Here is an 18669-nt window from a genome sequence, read left to right on the forward strand (position 1 = left end):
TAGATAGATATAGATAGATAGATAGATAGATAGATAGATAGATAGATAGATAGATATAGATAGATAGAGAGAGAGATAGATAGATAGATTAATTATATCTATTTATATATAATATTCTGGCAGTATGAGGAGTAAAGTAGTTAAAAAGTTAAAACAACTGTAATATGTGGGCTGTATAAGTAATCTAAAGATTTAAAGTCCTCAGAAATGACCCTAATCCCAGTGGTGTTACTCGCCTGATTGAAGCTGCAGTGTAATTAGTGAACAGTGTAGTAACAGCATCGTTTCTCTAGAATCTGTTGCACCCAGATAAGCTCCTGAAATACCCAGAGTTAGGGCTGCCCTATTAATCGCAATATTAACAAATCCACATATAAAGGGGCTGTTTGAGAGCAGATACGTCTGGTGATATTCTGTATTTTCCCCATCAAAACTCCCTTGACAAGGAGTCTCTGGGTGACACATTGTGGAGTAGATGTTGAACAGGGTTGGGAAAGTGGGAAAGTCCTGGGAGACGGATCAACAGGTTAAGAGATTTTGCTGACAGTAAGAACAATCCAGAAGCTCGTGCATACCACCATGTGTGTGGCTTCAGGTAGAACTGCAGCTGTCAAAAGTGGCAGCATAAGTGCAATATGGGTAAAATGTGACTAACCCGTACTGTAGCAGAGATCCCCTGACCTACGAATCTGGTTTTCCACATAAAAGACAACGTCCCAATTTGAAGAACGAAATTAAAATTGTGACGCAAAAATGATACTTCCTACTAAACGCGAATCATATCGCAATCGCAGTATCTGTCAAAATACTGAGCAGAGCAGTATGCGTACCATAGCGTGCAGCCCTTACCCAGAAGGCAGCACGACATTGACACCTGAGCTGCGGCTGTGACGTTAAACATGTGAACATTTGACAGCAGGTGTCTGTTAACGCTGGTTCACGCCTCAAACATGTGTCATGTGGGTATCATCTGACGGGCCCGTACTTCTAAAGAACTCTGGTGTGCTGGTGAATTTTTTGCCTCCATCAGACGCTGCGGTCGTCTGAGAATAGCCCCGGCCCGCCTGCGAGGAGTTTGTTCCTCATTTCTACCGATCGACAGATTACTGACGTCGGACCTTGAATTTTCTGAGGAATGGAGAACGATGTTTGAATGAAAGGTTGTTCAGTGGACTGCAGGATAAAAGTCCGTAAACTAAGAAGCGGGTTTGGTTTGGGAAGAGCCTTCCTGTCTGACTTCTTTATTTTCAAAAATGAGAAGTTGTATTTTCAAAAACTAATGTTTTGGAGCTGATTCACCTCCTCACCCAGCACTCAGTGTACGGAGGTAAAGTCATCACTGCTTCAATGCTTCTTTTCTCCTTTTCCCCCCCAGTGTTTTATCTGGCCAAACTCTTACTGACCTTGGAGTTAAAACGAAGTAGGAGTGATATAATCTGTGTGTGTGTGTGTGTGTGTGTGTGTGTGTGTGTGTGTTAAAAGCAGCAGTAGGGAGTTGGCAGAATTGAGCCATTCTTTCTTTTTTTTTAATCTCTTGCAGTCTGATACAAAAATAAGGAATATTGAATAGACTCACGCATGCAGACTGGAGAATATACTGCTTTTATGGTTCTTCTATACAATGTTTGACACCAGATGGGTTGAGACACATTATGGTTACAGTCTGTTTCTATGGGTATCTATGTGGAAAGGAATGTATTGTCACATGCATTAAACAACGCCTGAGTCAAAGACAACAGTTCTTTCTTTAGCAGCAGATACTGTCTGAATGGAGGGAGTACCACCGAACACAGGTTTCTACAGGGCGTGTTGCATTATGGGATTGTTTGTTATCTCATTGTTGCTAAGCTAACAAGAGTAAAAGTCCATTTACAATGAGTGTATTAGAGTTAGCCAGCCATAAAAGTGTTTCTGAAGGCTTTCGTAACAGGCCTTGTGGCCACGGAGGAAATAGATTGGGGGGTGAAGTCCAATGCGTCTCCTGACATCTTTACTGTAGAAACAAATCATCTGGTCAAACAGCTGACGATTACTGCTGTCACAGATGATTATGAGCTCAGAGAAATGCTAACATAGAAATAACTGACCTCTCCAAGAGCCAGACAGTGAGAATGTGACTGATAGACGTGTGTGCTTTAATGGGTTTATTTCATGTTTCACTTCCACAAGACTCCAGCATGAGGGCCCTCTTCTGTTTGGATTAATGCTGTCTCAGGGAAACATTCCCCGCTGCACTACTGGGAAACGCTTGTCGTCTTTTTCCAAAACAAAATGTTGGAAAGGGCGCAGTGGTTTTATAATCAGGGTCTAGGTTATGTTTCAGTACACTGTTTGTTGATTGTACACATGTACTCTCTCTTCTGAAAGATCTCAGTGAGATTACCCTGATTCAGTAAATGTCTTTGAAATCAGACGCAGCTTCTTTCCCTTCATCACCCGATGTATTTGTGGAGTCACTGTTTCATTTTCCTTTTGACTGGGGTTACGTTTTACTGGGTGAATCATTATTGCAGTTTCACTCATAATGGTGTGCCACTCCTTGAAAACCAGTAATCCAATGACTCAGTGCTATGAGATGTGTATGTGCAGGGCTTTACCTCTGGGCTGGTGCCTACAGCTGAAGTTGGAACGTACCTTTCGTCTTCATTACTTTTTAATGCCGCCACCATTTGCAAACTTCTCAGACTCCATCAGTGTATAAAGAAAGTTGGCTGGGTTTCCAGTGGTTTGAAGTGTTTCCACCCTTTCCTGTCGCTTTTTTCCTGTATAGCAATTAGTATCTTTAACACTGCAGTACAGAAATGTTTGAGGCCATTGAGAAATAGTGTTGTAAGGGTATAGTTTGCTACATACAGAGTCCTGATCTGTACATATATTGATCAGAATTCTTTAATAAAGGATCTTTATCAATGTTCGCTTGAAACTCTCCCTGGACTTCAGGGGCCAGATGTTTAAACAACCATGCATGCGCCATTTCCCACACATAAACTGGTATTTATAGAAGTGTGTGTGTGGTAAAATGTCACTCAAAGGCACATTTAGAAGACTGATTTTAAATTATGTGAGTGTTGTTCATTTTATTTACATTGGAGCAATTATTTCCTTGTTAATGATCTTCATCGTGAAGCACTTTGTAAACAGCTCTGTCAATATGAGCTCTAGAGATTAATCAATCATCGTCCTGCTGATGTTTAATAATGACCACAGGTGGGGTGGGTACAAGTATCGGTATCTGAGCGGTTATTTAAGGGCGTTTCCACAGTTTTTATTACCTGAAGTGGAAATGAGGCGTGTGCATGTGTTGGCTTGCAGGGTGACGGAGAGTTTTAAAAAATAAAATCAGGAGTACGTGCAGCTTTATAAATTTGCCAAAAAGAATTTGTCTGCATATCTTTGTCCTTGTGGCTACACACAGTTAGTCATGAATCAACAGCGTTTCATGCATGTGGCCTCTGTTGTAGGCCTCAAAACGTAGGAATAGGAATAGTTTGGACTGCGATATAAATGAGTCATACAACTCACAGCCGTTCACAACAAACATGTTCTGGTGTGTTTATTCAGTCCAAAGTTCACTCCTTTTGTTTCAGTCCTTGTTGTTGAGTCACGTAAAGCCCGAGGAGAAACCAACATGGAGAAACCCTTTAGGGTTTGATCTACTATGGAATGGGATGTGAATTTCTCTTGTAGCTAACAAGTTGGTAGAGAGAAAAAAAAAAAGTAATTTCACATGAAAAGGAATGAGAGGAACTGAGTCAGTGAGGAAACATTGTGTAACCTCTTCAGCCAGAATCCTGCCAACTCCACAGGGGACCTAACGTGCCGAGACACACACATACCCCACACAGGAAACACTGAGCCTAACCACCTAAAAGTCCCTGTATTTCTCCTTCAGGCATTTCCTGTTTTTGTGCCGAGTACCGAGTCCGTCATGCAGGAGATCGCAACGCCTTTGGTCTATAGTTTAGTTCTATAGTTGTTTTTAACCTACAGGTGTTACTGAGTAGAGTCTATGATGTTCCCTCAGTACAGATTTATTCTCTGTACACAGGTGTGAGCATCCTAAATTAGTTTTTTTTGGTTCCTCTTTCTTTAGGTCACATTGTTGTTTGCCGCAGATTTGACTTTTCCAGTCTGGTTCTTTTGCGCAAGTCTCATCCGATATTACACAAGATCCTTATGAACACATTTCCCACTCTATGTCGTTCTCCTTTTGGTTTTCATATTGACATCATTAATATTAATGTGTGTGTTTTATGGATTCTTTCTGTTTGTATCAGTTTCTTTTGGGGAATTGAGTGCACTCATTAGATCCTGAGCATCAAAGGATGGATATCACACGCAGTGTTTCTTCTTTTTCTTCTCTAAAAACCCCAGTAACATCGAGATACTCATGAATATGTAATCATTATTTTTTTATTGCTTTGAAACTGCATTTATTGCACATTTGTAAGCAGTATACAAACATTAAATAAATAGTTTATAACACACTATAATAGGTAGAGGCTGCTCTATAAATGGATCAAAAGAAAGTAATAGTACTAATATATAATATGTCTTCATAGGAGAATTTGTAATTGCTAACAAATACTATTAACAATTATATTTAAAATGCCCTTTATAAGTAGTTTGTTAAATAAATTAAATATAGTTTGCTAAATAGGGGGATGGAAAGGAAAGACGTCCACACACATTTTAGGAACACACGTTGTTTTTTTTCTCATGCTGTCGGGTCCATTTTTACACTCTCACTTCCAACATTGTCTGGTTTTTCCCAACAGTTCTTGTTATGAAGTTTCACTTTGACACAGATGCTGTGTTGGCATGTTGTGCTCCTCCTCTGGTCGCAAATGTAACAACTTTTAACATACAAACTTGTTAAAGGATACCTGTGGATGCCAGCCTGGGTCATGTGCAAACGCACACCAACAATGAATGTATGTGTGTGTATCCAAAGCCTGATATATCCTCAAGCTCTGTGCCATAATGGGGATGTCACGATACCAGAAGTAGTCGATATTAGTGATGTCACAAGAACCGATACTTCAGTACCAAGTTGATACCAAAATTTTGTAAACCGAAGGTACTGAAGATGCAGTTTTTCCAGACCTGACATACCCACAGATACTCTAGTTGGCCTTTAAATGCCACAGGAAGAAGAACATGTCTGCTGTACAGGTGAATTGTGAACAGGTGAGGTTAAAAAATGTAGCACATTTGGATTCAGTGATGATCAGCAGAACCCTTTATATAATACTGAATAATTGTAAATAGCAGCCTAATATTTGTTATATCCTGTATTCTATATTATTATATTATAATAAATAATAAATAGTATTTATTGTAGGTGTATGTTAACCAATTATGAAACAGTCTGAAACCTACATAAACACCATTAGCGAGAAGATTGGCTGTTTCCACCTAGTTCTTCTTAATGCCTGCCTCTGGGTCAGACTCCCCTCGACATCAATGAAACGAGGCGGTAGAAACACTTTCGCTTTTGTCCACAGGGGCCGTCAGAATCAACACAAAAGGTCCCTGTAGGGGTTTTAATGATTTTGACGGCGTCTGCTGCAGTTAGCATAGACTGTGTTGTCATGTGGTTTTTCCCCCTTGTTTGTTTCAGTCGGAGCAGAGGTGGCAGCTCCACAGAATGTGACCATGGTGACATTAAACACCAATTACACACTGAGCTGGGACTGGGACCAGAGCGCCGGGGGTCACGCCGTCACCTTCACCACAGAATACGTGGCGTAAGTCTCACTCACACATACATACATTCATCATACACGAGGGAGAGAGACTAGTCACACTGAGACAGAGCAGCACGTTGGCTGTGACGAGCTCCAGCTTAAATATGGGGTGAAGTGATTTACCTGTAAAGCTCTAGATGAACATATTCTCCTGTATCTTCATTCTGAATAAACGCTGAGGTAACTGCAGCATTAGCAGTGTGGTTCAGAGGAGGTCGGCCCACCACTTCAGTCCAGGGTGTAATGTTTCAACGGCTTTTGGATGGACTGGAATCTGGTACAGACATTCGTGTATGAAGAGAGCTCCAGCTGCAGATGGATCAGTCATAAGAGAATTATTTGTTCAGTAAAAGTCTGTTTATGCGGTTTCCAGTAAGATGTTATTGAGTTCATATACTTGTATACTGCTGTTATATTTAAAATATAAAATTATAATCCTGTTATTCTTTTTTAAAATAATATATTTTTGTACGTTTTTAACGTTTTTGTTAGTAACAAAAAAGAACTGATAAGACTATCAATCAAAAAAACAAAACAGGTTGTGCAGGCACTCTGGCCAGCACCTATGATAATGTTTCCGACAGATCATAAAACATTTTCTTCCTGCACGCCACGGCCCTTACAAAAAGAAGTGTAAAGCTCCCATACACATCTCTGAATGCTTACTCAGTAAACCTTTTAAATATAAGTTAACACCCTTTGTCCAGGTGTCCAATTGACTTCACCACGTCTGCTAATGATCTCCGCTTTAATCCATCTTACAATTAAATTGTCTTTGCAATGAGCACCACTGCCTCACAGAGACAGGTCTGTAGCTGTACACTCTTAATGTTGTTTTTCTTTAATTATGTATGGTCAGCTCAGTCCAGCTCTGTGTAGTGAAAAATAAAACTGCTCTTGTGGTCCAAGTTAATGCATTGAGGGTCCCAGCTGTACTCCAGGAGAACTGTGGGTGCAGTTTGTGGCCACTGAAAATGTAATTCAAACCCAACTGCAGGAAATGAGGAAAGTCTTTACTGGCAAACCGAGATAAAAGTTGACTTGCGTCCAACAGTTCCTCATACTTGGATGCTGAGCGTGTCCAAAGGACGTACTGGCAAACTTCAGCGTGGATTACATTTTATTTTTATTGGAATGTAAATGTCAGAGCCTGTTGAGGTCTGATGAACTAATGTGTCTCTGTCTTGTGCAATGTTTCAGACTGAAGAGGTATCAATGAGATTGCATTCCCAGTTTCTAATAGGCGGCGACTATCAGACGAAAACGAATGAGAGAGCGCTACGGCCCACCACACTCCACTGACAAAAACACTGATTTTACCTCGCAGATCATACAACACGGTTCATTCAAAGTGGACAGAAAACACATAAACTCCAGTATTCCAACAACAATCACCAACTTTGGTTTGGTTGAAATAAATTCAGCTTCATTCAGTTAGATGACCAAAAAAAGCAACAAAATGAGCTGCTATGGCGGCCATGTAACATTAGCTAATCCCTGGGACAAATGCTCCAGTCAAAGTATGTCCACTAAAAGTTCTTGTTTTTGCCACTGATGGGCTCAGATTGTTACTCTAATTACACCTTGTCACACCATTGTGGAAATGATCCCTACAGCGATAGACCTTAAACAACTGAAATATTGCTATAGCTCACCACCAGACTCCATGGACAAAAACAGTAATTTAATCATACAGATAATCCTGGAACACACTTTGATTCAAACTCACCGGAAACAAAATAAGACATACCAAAGCCATCCTTATTAGTCTTTCCACTGTTCCAGTAACAATGACCAACTCTGGTTTGGTCGAAATGAACCCTTAATTCACAGAGCTAATAATGATTAATGTTGTCAATCCAGTGTATATAAATCTACTTCCAAGATATATTTGGTGTTTTCAGTTACCATGTATCAATGCTTTACATATTCTTTTCCCCTCTTCATCACAGGAAGTTCAAGCTGAGCTCCAAAAAGAGGGATCCAAAGTGGTCAGTTGTATGCGACAAGACATCACACCGGTCATGTGACCTTACCCAGTGTAACCTGAACTACCTAGGAATCTACGTGCTTCATGTCCGCGCCAACGTGAACGGGAGTCACTCTGCGTGGGTGCACATAGAATTCTGTCCGGATAAAAATGGTGAGAAGAAGACAAGTGGAGGGAGGGCGAGACAGAACGTGTCTCTCAGTGTTCAGGCAGATACTTAAAGTTTCCAGCAAAGATGTTGAGATCTCAGGTGGCGCACCACAAACCATCAAAAACAGAGAATGTAGAGAAGGAACTGAAAAAAAAGAGCGTACAACCACAAAGCGATGTTGAGCAACAATGCTAGGAAAAAGGTAACCTTTGAAAACCACAGTGTAGAGTTCTGTCAAGATCTTGTTAAAAAAACAGAAGTAAACATCTCTGACACGATTGAACACAGTTTCACCAAGAACACTGCTCACAGCTGTAGAGAAATCTGGACTAATTTGTTCCTGCTTTTCAAAATGGATTCTAAATGTACAATCATTTCCTTGTATGCAGCAACACACATAGTTACGACGGAGTATTAGGACCAGACTAAGAGGAAAAAAATACGGAAATTACGAGAATAAAGTCAAAATATTAGGTCATGAGAAAAAGAGTCATAATATTACCAAAATAAAGTCGTAATATTACGAGAATAATGTAATAATAATACAATAAAAAAAGTTGTTTTAATGAGAAAAAAGCTTCGATAGAGTTATCAAGATCTGACGTGAAGCAGCTCAACCAAAACAGCAGCCTGAGCTGAGCCCGCAGCCGCATGTTTGTCTCAGCGTACTGTACAGTCAACAGCGTACAGCTAAGTATTGATCATTTTGTCGTGTAAACAGTTTTGCTGGATGAGGCCAACAGGCTGACAGATCTCGTTATATTACGACTTTATTCTGGTAATATTATGACTTTATTCTCATAATATTACGACTTTATTCTCGTAGAGCTAATATTATGGCGTAATTAAAAAAAAAAAAAAATCTCTTAATCTGGCCCTAATACTCGTCGTACATAGTGACCTACTGAGATCACATAAAAGTAATAGTGCTGGTAGCCTCAGACCCTATTTTAATGATGAAAGCTTAAACAACCGGTGTAGGGTGGCACGTCTTATTGTTGTGTTTTTGTGTATTTGTGTTAGAGCCTTGGGCCGTATCTATACAGTATGTGGAAATGACACACAACACGGACTGTGTGGGCGTTTCCAAGCTCACCTGCCTGGTTGTTTGATTTAGGTGCGGCGATGATTCGTGAGGCTAGGTGAGGCTAGGTGAAGTAGAATATAGATCAGAGGGTGTGGTACTTCTTAAATAAACTCATGTTGTGGCACGATGTGAACGAGCCCCGGTAATCCAGGCAGAATATCACCTTATAACCAACCAGTCTGACGTGTGTAGAGGTGTGTGTGTGTCTGTGCGGTTATTCTGTAGCAGTGTGGCGTCGCTTGCCATGTTTTAACCAACGTAAACACTGTAGATAGCCGCGTGGAATGGCACCGTTCTCTGGGGCCGCACGTCTCCAATCAGAGGCGGCAGATTTTTTCAGTGTGTCCTGCTGCCTTCACATCAAATCACACTTTAACGTGTACATCAATGCAGGCTGGTTTACTGAAGTTCCTGCTATAATCACATTTTCTGATCCCAAATAAATGCATCTACTGGTTAGAGAGATTCTTATTCAAATTGTTTAAATTGAATTAACATTATTCTATTCTTGCCACACATTTGCTTCAAGTATATAAGTCGAGGAGAAAGTCACTAACTAGGCAGCAGAGTGACGTTGCTGCAGAAACAGACATGATTATGAGACTTTACCACCAACAACTGGTTTTGCGTTGCCTCATTTGAATAAGCCTCCTACCTGTGTGAGCTGCAATGGGAACCAAAATACCACACAGACACGTGTGACGCTCATTTCAATTTCAGGGATTTATCAAACTGATGTAAGAAGATAGAAAAGATATTATCAAGGTGTCTGCAGGGTCTTAAAATGTCTTAAATGTCTGTAAATGTCTTGTTTTTAAATGTGTTTTGGGAATTCTTCTAATCACAACTAAAAAAAATCATCATATCCTGGATCTCATATCTTGTCTCTCTCTTGTTCCTGCTAGCTGCATTGGGCCCTCCAAGCAAAGTGAACCTTACTCTTGCTGGAAGTTCTCTGGATGTTTCAATCCAGGACCCTTTGACCAGCAAAAACATCTCCATGAAGGAGAGGATTCCCCAGCTGTACTACCACTACGTCTACTGGGAAGGCACTGCACACACACGGGTAGGCATGTCATCCATCTGACAAACACGAGGCCCACGCGTACGATTTAAACGAAGACATATGAATATAAACGAACATTTCCTCAGGCTGCAGCTTTTGGTGTCTTTTTATAGCACCTCTATTTCACATAAATTCCCCTGTTGCTGTGGGTATTGAAAGCCTTTTGTTACCTCTCCCACAGAAACTTTGTTCAAAAAAAGCAAGATCCTCACAGACATGTTACAGCAGGGTAAAAAACCCAACAGTTCACACTTCCCATTTTCTCTTCAGTCCCTAAAGACACCTGGAGAAACCCCCGAGCCTGCAGCAGCCACATAATCAAGTCATAGACTCAGAGCAGCCGTGTTAGCAGAGCACCTGGTTTCTGTGTTCGTGTTACGTATGTTCAGCAAAGTGTTTGTTGGTTCATTGGTGTTGTCTGGTGTCCTATACATCAGACAGAGGTGTTTCCTGCCTGTGCTACAAGGCGGCTGAATCTCACGCGATAAAGTGTGCACAACTTCCTGTCTGGTGCCTTGATTTCCTGCCAGCTGTGATAATATACAGGTTACATTGCACAGAGTCTTGAAAGTTTGGAAAAAGCTTTTTTTTTTAAGTTTTGCTTCTTTAAGGTTAGGAATGTGCTTGAATTCGAATATGCTCTTTTAAAAAATGCTTGATTTTCAAAATAATCTTGTGTTTCATCACAATCACTCATGTAAAACAAAAATATTTTAATATTTGAAATGAAACTTCCTCCTGTGATATTTGTTTGTTTCCTGGAATGTTCACTCCTCATTTATAGCTAGACTCTGGAAATTAGCATGCATTAAATAATCCTGATCAAAATATAAAATCAATACATACAAACTGTTTAGATGTGATGATAAAGGCACAATTTTGTTTTATGTACCTTGAAACAGTGTCTGCAGGGTTTTAAAAAGTCTAAATAATCCAAATGATTAGAATTTTAGGCCTTAAAATGTCTTAAATGTGATTGGCCTTTTCTGTCTCGCTTTTAAATGCGTTTTTGGGAACATTTTGTAGTGATCATGTCATAGCAACTACAAAGCAAAACCGGCATGTAACCAATACCAATAGGTCTTCCATTGGATTCATAATGGTCTTAAGATGTTTTAAATTGGAAACTGTTCTAGCAGAAACCCTGTGGAATTAAAATGATGTATATAAAGCAGGTTTGTATTAAAACTGGTTTGACAAGGAAAAGGTAGGTGAATTATAAAGTCCTAAAATAACCTGTAGCTGACGCAGAGCTGATGAAAATGTCATAGGATTTGGATGAAGGCCAGAACACACCCAAAACACCAGCAATCATAAACAGACAGTAAAATGTCACATGTGCTGCAGAGAGATTCCTACTTCTAAAATACAGTTTATCAGACTCCTGCTTATTTCCTCCTTTTATCTATACATAGTACTACACAATACTCTCTCATGTGATGTTGTTTGTTTGTTTGTTTTTATTCTGCTGGGTATTTTATGAAGATACATAAATGAGTTATACATTAAACAATAAAAATACTACTTAAAATAGAATAAATAATATTCATGGTAGAAAACAGAAAATGTGATGCAGAATAAATAATAAAAACTGTACAAATGTGTGCAATGCGAAATATATACTCTTTATTATACATGAACTTATCATGTTTAAATGGTCCAGTATATGTTAATTTAATTTGATCAACCGAGTGAAAGCATGAATGTAAATGGATGCATGTTTTAAATGACTGTAATTTCTCTCTAGTTCTCCATTTGAAAAACGTTTATAACCATTTAATTTGCTTTATTCCTGAGTTATTCTAAATAGTGGTTATTGTTGTGAAAGGCCCAGTAATATAGAGAGCGGTTAATGTAATGTGACATGAGTGAAACAGAATATGTGGGCCTGAGCTCACTTTGAGACATATTTGATTACGTTCATTGGAAATATGATTCATTTATTTGTTTATGACTGATATTCAGACACACACCTTTAACCCACAGTGTCAGTCTGCTTGCTGTTATGAGCCACAATCTAATGATCGGTTAGCCAGATAGTCATTTTGATTTTATAAATGTACATATACAGTATTTCCCCATTCACAGGATGAGTCAGAGAGGGATTGAGATATATAGATACTCAGAAAGGATGTTTTGACGTATATTTCACACACATAAAAACGGGACACCTTCAAAATTTCATCATTGATCTGTGGAAAAGGATGATTTAAATCTGAAATAGTTATTCATAGCTTCTCAGTTCATCTGGCCTGGCTTACACCTCTGCTTCTCCGAGAGCTGGCTGGTGTTTTCTGGGGGTAAAAGCCATGAATCAAATCAGAAATACTTTGTCTGACGCAAGGCGATGGGAAATGAATGTTTAACATCGCTTTCACAGAACAACAAAGGTGCAAATGTCACAAAAACACACACATAGCGTTAAACAAACTATATACATTTACATATAGAATTAGAGGAGTTTGGCTGTAAAGTGCAAGTATGTGCAAGTGTTAGAGTACTAATTCCTTCATAGAGCGTAGTTTAATGGGGGTTTTTTTTAAATCTATTCGTCTTAGCCAGAGGGGTTTTATAACTATTTGTCTTGAAAAGCTTCCACCCCAGCTTAGTGTTGAGACACTGCAGGTAATGTAGCAATACTCGAATTAGGCCAGTAATGGTAAGAGACCACAACACAGACATTTCCTCAGTGTCCTGGCACTAAAACCGCATATCCAACTTGTTAAGTTGCCAAAGACAAAAGACAGAAAAATGACATTTAGAAACACATGCAGAAACAAACACAAACACACAAGTTTTTTTGAAAATTTTACTCCCAACAGATGAATTGATAAACAGAAATACAAAAAAAAACTGAAGTGTATGTTTAACTGCAGGCAGCCTCATTTTCCTTTGTCAGTTGTATGCTTTAAGGTCATTGCAGGCTTGATGGCTTTACAGACATATGCTCGTATTTGAATGAGAATCGAGGGAAAATCAAAGCCGTTTGCATGCTCTCAGTGCCTTGGGCCTCGTCTGCATAGCCGACATTTGTCTTTAAAATACGACCTGATCTGTTGTTAATGCACCTCAAGGCACACAGCATTCATCTCAGCAGACGACCATCAGTCAGAGAGACGGAGTGCAGATAATGTCTGTCCACACATTCGTGGTCACGCTAATGTACCGCAGTTATCTGAGCAGATGTCGGAACACCCCAGCGAGGACAGCTAAATATATGTGATGTCAGAAAAATACAAAGTTGAATGCATAGAAGTGGGTAATTTGGTACAATGAGCTGCATACTGTCTCGGTGTAGAAATAAGAATAATTAATCAGTGCAGCAACTCCATTAATGAAATATTCTTCAATAACGAGCAGTAATGATGCGGTTGAATGACGGCTCTGCTGAAAGAATTCCCTTAATATTTAACTTCCTGACATACATCCAAAGTTTGTCTGTTGTGTGCTGGCTCCCTAAAAGGTCTCGTTTGTCCCGTGTGTCCTTCAGGCCTCAGGAGTCCAGACGTTGATCACCAGTGGCAACTTTGTGACTTTGCCAGACCTGAAGTCCTGGACTTCGTACTGTGTGAGCGTCCAGTCTCGCTATGACTTCTTCAACAAGAGCAGCAGCTTTACCTCGCCGATCTGCATGCAGACCGCAGGTAACGCGCTTTACATCTGCGCACTTCCATTCTGCCTGTTGCAGAATTTTGGGTCGGCGGTTAAGGTTGGAGTACGTCTCCAGGAGATGAATAATGTGACATATTGTAAATAAATGTGTGTGTATTTTTTTAATGTAGGTGTTATTCCATGGTGGGTGATCTTTCTGTCCTTCCTGGGCTCTCTGATTTTCTTCTTCACCATCGTGCTGCTCGCAATCTTTGGCTTCATGAAGATCTACAAGACCATCAAGACGGTGTTTTATCCCTCCATCCAGCTGCCCCCACACCTCAAGGACGTATGAAGCCACAGTTTTACTTATAACTTTATATATATATATATATATAGTGAATACAGTGAAATAAGCTACTATAGTTGACCTACAGATGTAGCAGCTGACTGTCCAAATCATTTGCATTTCAGCATGAGAAGCTTTAAACTGACCTCACTTGAGTTTAAATTCCACCAGAACGTCTCATCTCAATCTGTCTCCTCTTCCTCAATCTGCTCCTCCCTCCAGTATCTTTGTGACTCTCCTGCGTCTGACGTCCCTCGCCTGCTCGCCTCCCCCGATTCAGAATCAGAGCACTTGTGTGATAAGGTGATCATCTGTCCAATGCCGGTCCTGGAAATCCACTACCCGCCCCCTGAGGCCCTGGCGGCGCCCCCATCGGGCCTGCAGCCAGACAGCAGGTGGGTTTATCCTCTGAGGCAATATCAGCTCACGTGTTCCTGCATTTAATAAGAAGTTACTCATTTGAATGCCAGTGACGACATATTTTAATGTGTAATATATTTTTTTTTATCAAAAAGTTAATTTATAAACCTTTTTCCTTCATTCCCAGCGGCAGACACAGCCGCCATGGCAGCAGTGGCAGCGGAGACTCAGGAGTTTACTCCACGGGTGGCAGCTCCGGCCTGCGGCAGCCCAACAGCAATCAGTCCGGTCAGTCCAATCAGTCCATGTTGGGGGCCGAAACCTCCTGGCAGGGCCCCTTTGACTCGGAGCAGGTGAAGATGCGGAACATGACTCCGGGGCTGAAGAATCAACCTCTGATCACTGACGAGGGCATTGTAGACATGTGCGTCTGAAGGCACGCACGCACGCACACCAAAAGACATTTGTTTGTTTGGGAAGAGCATGAAGTGAGGATATTGAGGAAGGCGAGGAGGAGGAGGAGGAGGAGGAGGTTTGAGGAAAATGTGCAGCGTGCCTTTTGTCCAGCTGTCACTGTGAAACAAGGAGAGGAAAGTGTAAAAACGACTACTAGAAAACACAAGATGATTGACACAGACTCACTGTGGTGTCACTGTGTTTCCAAGGGTGTGGTCACGCTAAAGACTGCACTGTTTATTTTTTTCCCACATACACACTCATGTAACCTACTTTCTGGTGCCATGCAGGAAGTTCTGTCAGTGCTAAACTGACTGAATGTGGCTGAGAGTAGCAGTCTTTATTAATAATGCTTTGAAGTATCTGTTTTACTGTCCTATTGCTTTAATGAGTTAACATAAAAAGTTTAAAGGTGCTAATCAGGAAATGTTAAATAAAGATAAGTTACTGATGTGACTGCTCTAACAGCACTGTTCTAGTTGTAGAGAAGTGGGGAAATGCACCGAGCTGTCAATCAGGATGTAAAACCCTTTTTATTGCATCAGGTAACTCTATAAAATCCAACTTAAAAGAAAAGTGAACATAAGAACATTTATCAGCAGAACTACCTAAAAAAAAATACTTGGTCGATGGACAGTGCAGCAGCAAATCCTCCTTTGTGATGGTTGTGTTCAGTTTTTATTTAATTTGAGGTGTTGACTCAACTGTTCCTAGTGTCTTACTGATGGTTGTATTTTATTTAGCCTCATTGATGCAAATGGGGTGGTAAAAAATAATGAAAATAAAAACAGCTGCAGGATAACGCGGGACGATTCGGCAGCACTGCAGGCGGTGCCTGTCATTGAGGGGTGAGACCTACTGACATAGTGAGTTTTAACATTATCGTGGTGTTTAACATTTTGCTGAAACGTCTGTGTGTTGATTAGAAAAACTTTAAACAGGTTTGACCTGAAATCTGTTGATATCCCAACAATCCATCCAATAGCACTTCGTATGAAACTATTTCTGTGTTGTGTCTCTGTGTGTAAAACGAGAGAAAGAAATGAGTATAGTTTTTCTCTCATCCAATCAGCAAAGTGATTCAGCATGATTTTATGAAACCTACCAGGAGGCACTATTATGAAAGCAAAGTTTAGTTCTTCTGTGCATATGATAATGTGTGTGTGTGTGTGTGTCTCTCTGAGAGCAGCTTTTGATTTTAATCTGAGCATTTAGAGTACAATTTTGTTTCTACCATTTATGATTCTTATAGAATCTTGGCGCCATATTATATTTAGTTTGTTCTTATGACACATTTTATTTGTATCAAAGACATTTTCCTATTTTTTTTTTAATCAAAGCTTTATTCCTTCCACCTGTATTCATCTTTCATGTTTCAAACTTGGTTGAATTTACACACTTATGATTCCTGTTACGTTTTACCTCACATGCTTATCTAGATCATTTTCTCTGTGAATTCAACAATGGCTGAAAGAAGAAAGCTTCTTTTGTGAATAGGTAGAGCGGGTAGAGGGTCGTCTCTGCTCTCTGCTGATTTTATTAAACAACTTTCATCGCTTCCATCTGCTTTATTACAACAAATACAGATTGCCTTTTCCTGAATCTGCAGAGCTAGTATGTATGGGTGACATTTTGAGGCAGCAAGAAAATACATAAAAAAGGGACAAGTGAAACTGATTCCCATTTAAAACTTAATGGGATAAATGTTAACAAAACAAATATGAACAGAAACTTGAAGTATTCCAAGAGCCTAAAAGGTTTCTGATAATTCTTCAAGACCTGTTGTTTAACCTTCATTTCTCAAATCTTTGATCCAGTCTGACGTCATCCTTGTTGCAGAATTTCCACTCTGCATTGCCTCAACATGTCGCCTGTCAGCGTCTGTTGTCATGTCTGTTGAAACTGTATATAAATGTATTGTGAAGCGGTGTGCTGGTGCAGTGGTGATGTCAGTGTGCGTCTGTGGTCTCATCCACTGCGCTCATGTTAATGAACAATCATAAAAATGAAATAAATCCTCTCTTATACCAAACACTAGTGTACGAATGAGTGATTTTTACTGCGAGTGGATTCTTGAACACACGCTGAGCTCAGGACTGACACATTGGTCCTGGTTTAAAGAGTCAGTTTACCCATATTCAGGGATTTTTCTGTTTTCTTGTCTCACTTGTTCCGGTCTTGGTGTCAACTGAGTCCAGCTCGGTTTCAAATAGATGCAAACCTCCTTAATATCTCAACCACTGTAATACAAATATCTTTCACACTGTTAAAAACTTCAACCTTTATTTTAAATCTAGCCCTCAATGGTGTTGAGAGAATAAATACATACCAAAGATAACAAGAAACCAAACCATCAGACAGCAACAACACACACATAAAAACACCTACTGAAAGACTGTAATGGGCAACATTTAAGCAGGTTGTTCCTATTACAAGCAATGAAAAGTCAGTTATTTAAGATAGACTTACTATTACTATTAAAATAAGTTTTTTGGTCACTTTATTGAGCTGAATTAATGAATTTGTACCTCTTACAATAAGACACAATTTCTTTAAACAGCATGATCAAAATAAGTGACTTTGTCTTACATGAAGGCACCAGAAAGATTCTTCTTTTTTTATTAAAACAATGAAAAACTAAACAGCTGCTTCATTTCCAACACTGGAACTAGACGACTTTCTCTTAAACTGAAAAGTTGTACAAGTGGTCTTACTCTTAAAATAAGGAAAGTAAGCTTGTTCCTCTGCTGGGATATTATGTAAACCATTGTTTTAAGTGGTTAAATTGAGCTCAATATTAGCTGTAATATCTAATCTAATCTAGTAAAACAAAGTTAGATATGTTTTCTTTAAATCAGCCAGGCACTGAGAACAACTAAAGACAGAAATAAAGAACAAGACAAAAAACATTGTAGAGGAAAAGATGATGAAAGATGAGGATGGTTAAAGTGGTAGCCATTAAAAAAATAATGTAATTTAGTATAAAAATATAGAGAGAAAAACAAATAAATACCAAAAATACAAAATAAAAGCGGAATATAAGGGAATAAAAAGTAAAGTAAAAAATGTAACAAAAATGCCTCCTTAATAATACACAAATGCTTCTCTTCTCTGCTTCCCTAAAAATAAACCAATAAACAAAATAAAGCCGCTATAGGCAGTAGGTAACCCTAAAATATTATACTTAAATTACACTTTATTAAACAAAGTACACTTTCACTATGTGTATGCACAGTACACATCCAACGTCCCTGCTGCCAGAAGATGGAGTCATGGTACACTGAACTTCAGTGAGGGGGGTAAAATATCTGATCGCTCTCTTTATATTACAACTTCATCTTGATGTGATCTGCATCAAATATACAGTTCATGATACTTTGAAAAGATAGATTTTTTAGCACATATTTCCTTCTTTGCATATATGTTGAAATTATAAGAGTGTATTACACTTGGAAAGTAGTTCATCATTCAGTGTTGCCCCAATAGTAGTCTGTTCCTCTTTGTAACACGCCACCAATGTGTTTAATGATTATCTACTAAATACAGATTTTAGTGGAGAGCTGATTTGTTCTTTCTATGTGTATGTTTGATTCTCTTCAGCCATGTTATTTGTCCTGTTTGTAGGAGTAGTAAGTAAGTACTGTAAGTATTCATGATTGTTAAAAATGATTAAAAATACATAATGCAGACAGATAACTGTATAAAAAGTTCCCTAAACAGGACATAATCTGCTCAAAGTTCAACTAAATCACTGATTTTTACACAAACTTCGTGCAGTTATTGAGTTCACTGTTTGGGTTCATTGTACAGTTTTGAATATAAGATGAAACATCTATAAGTATGTCACTGAGTCAGGGGTCGTCAGTTTA

At 39.3% G+C, this 18669-nt stretch overlaps 1 protein-coding gene across 1 annotated transcript in view; it reads left to right on the forward strand.

Moving 5' to 3' along the window:
* Positions 1 to 16460, forward strand: part of LOC118339101 (interferon alpha/beta receptor 1b-like) — an 18065-nt gene extending 1605 nt beyond the window's left edge. Inside the window, exons 2-8 of the mRNA XM_035676635.1 lie at positions 5624 to 5750; positions 7703 to 7893; positions 9884 to 10044; positions 13535 to 13688; positions 13827 to 13984; positions 14207 to 14379; positions 14532 to 16460. Coding sequence (XP_035532528.1) covers positions 5624 to 5750; positions 7703 to 7893; positions 9884 to 10044; positions 13535 to 13688; positions 13827 to 13984; positions 14207 to 14379; positions 14532 to 14778 — 1211 coding nt within the window. The 3' untranslated portion in view covers positions 14779 to 16460. The remainder of the gene's footprint in view (positions 1 to 5623; positions 5751 to 7702; positions 7894 to 9883; positions 10045 to 13534; positions 13689 to 13826; positions 13985 to 14206; positions 14380 to 14531) is intronic.
* Positions 16461 to 18669: the final 2209 nt, after the last annotated feature.

The sequence above is a fragment of the Morone saxatilis genome, unplaced genomic scaffold (genome assembly GCF_004916995.1).
Source record: "Morone saxatilis isolate NCDOM2014 unplaced genomic scaffold, NCSU_SB_2.0 Contig5, whole genome shotgun sequence".
NCBI classification, from domain to species: domain Eukaryota; kingdom Metazoa; phylum Chordata; class Actinopteri; family Moronidae; genus Morone; species Morone saxatilis.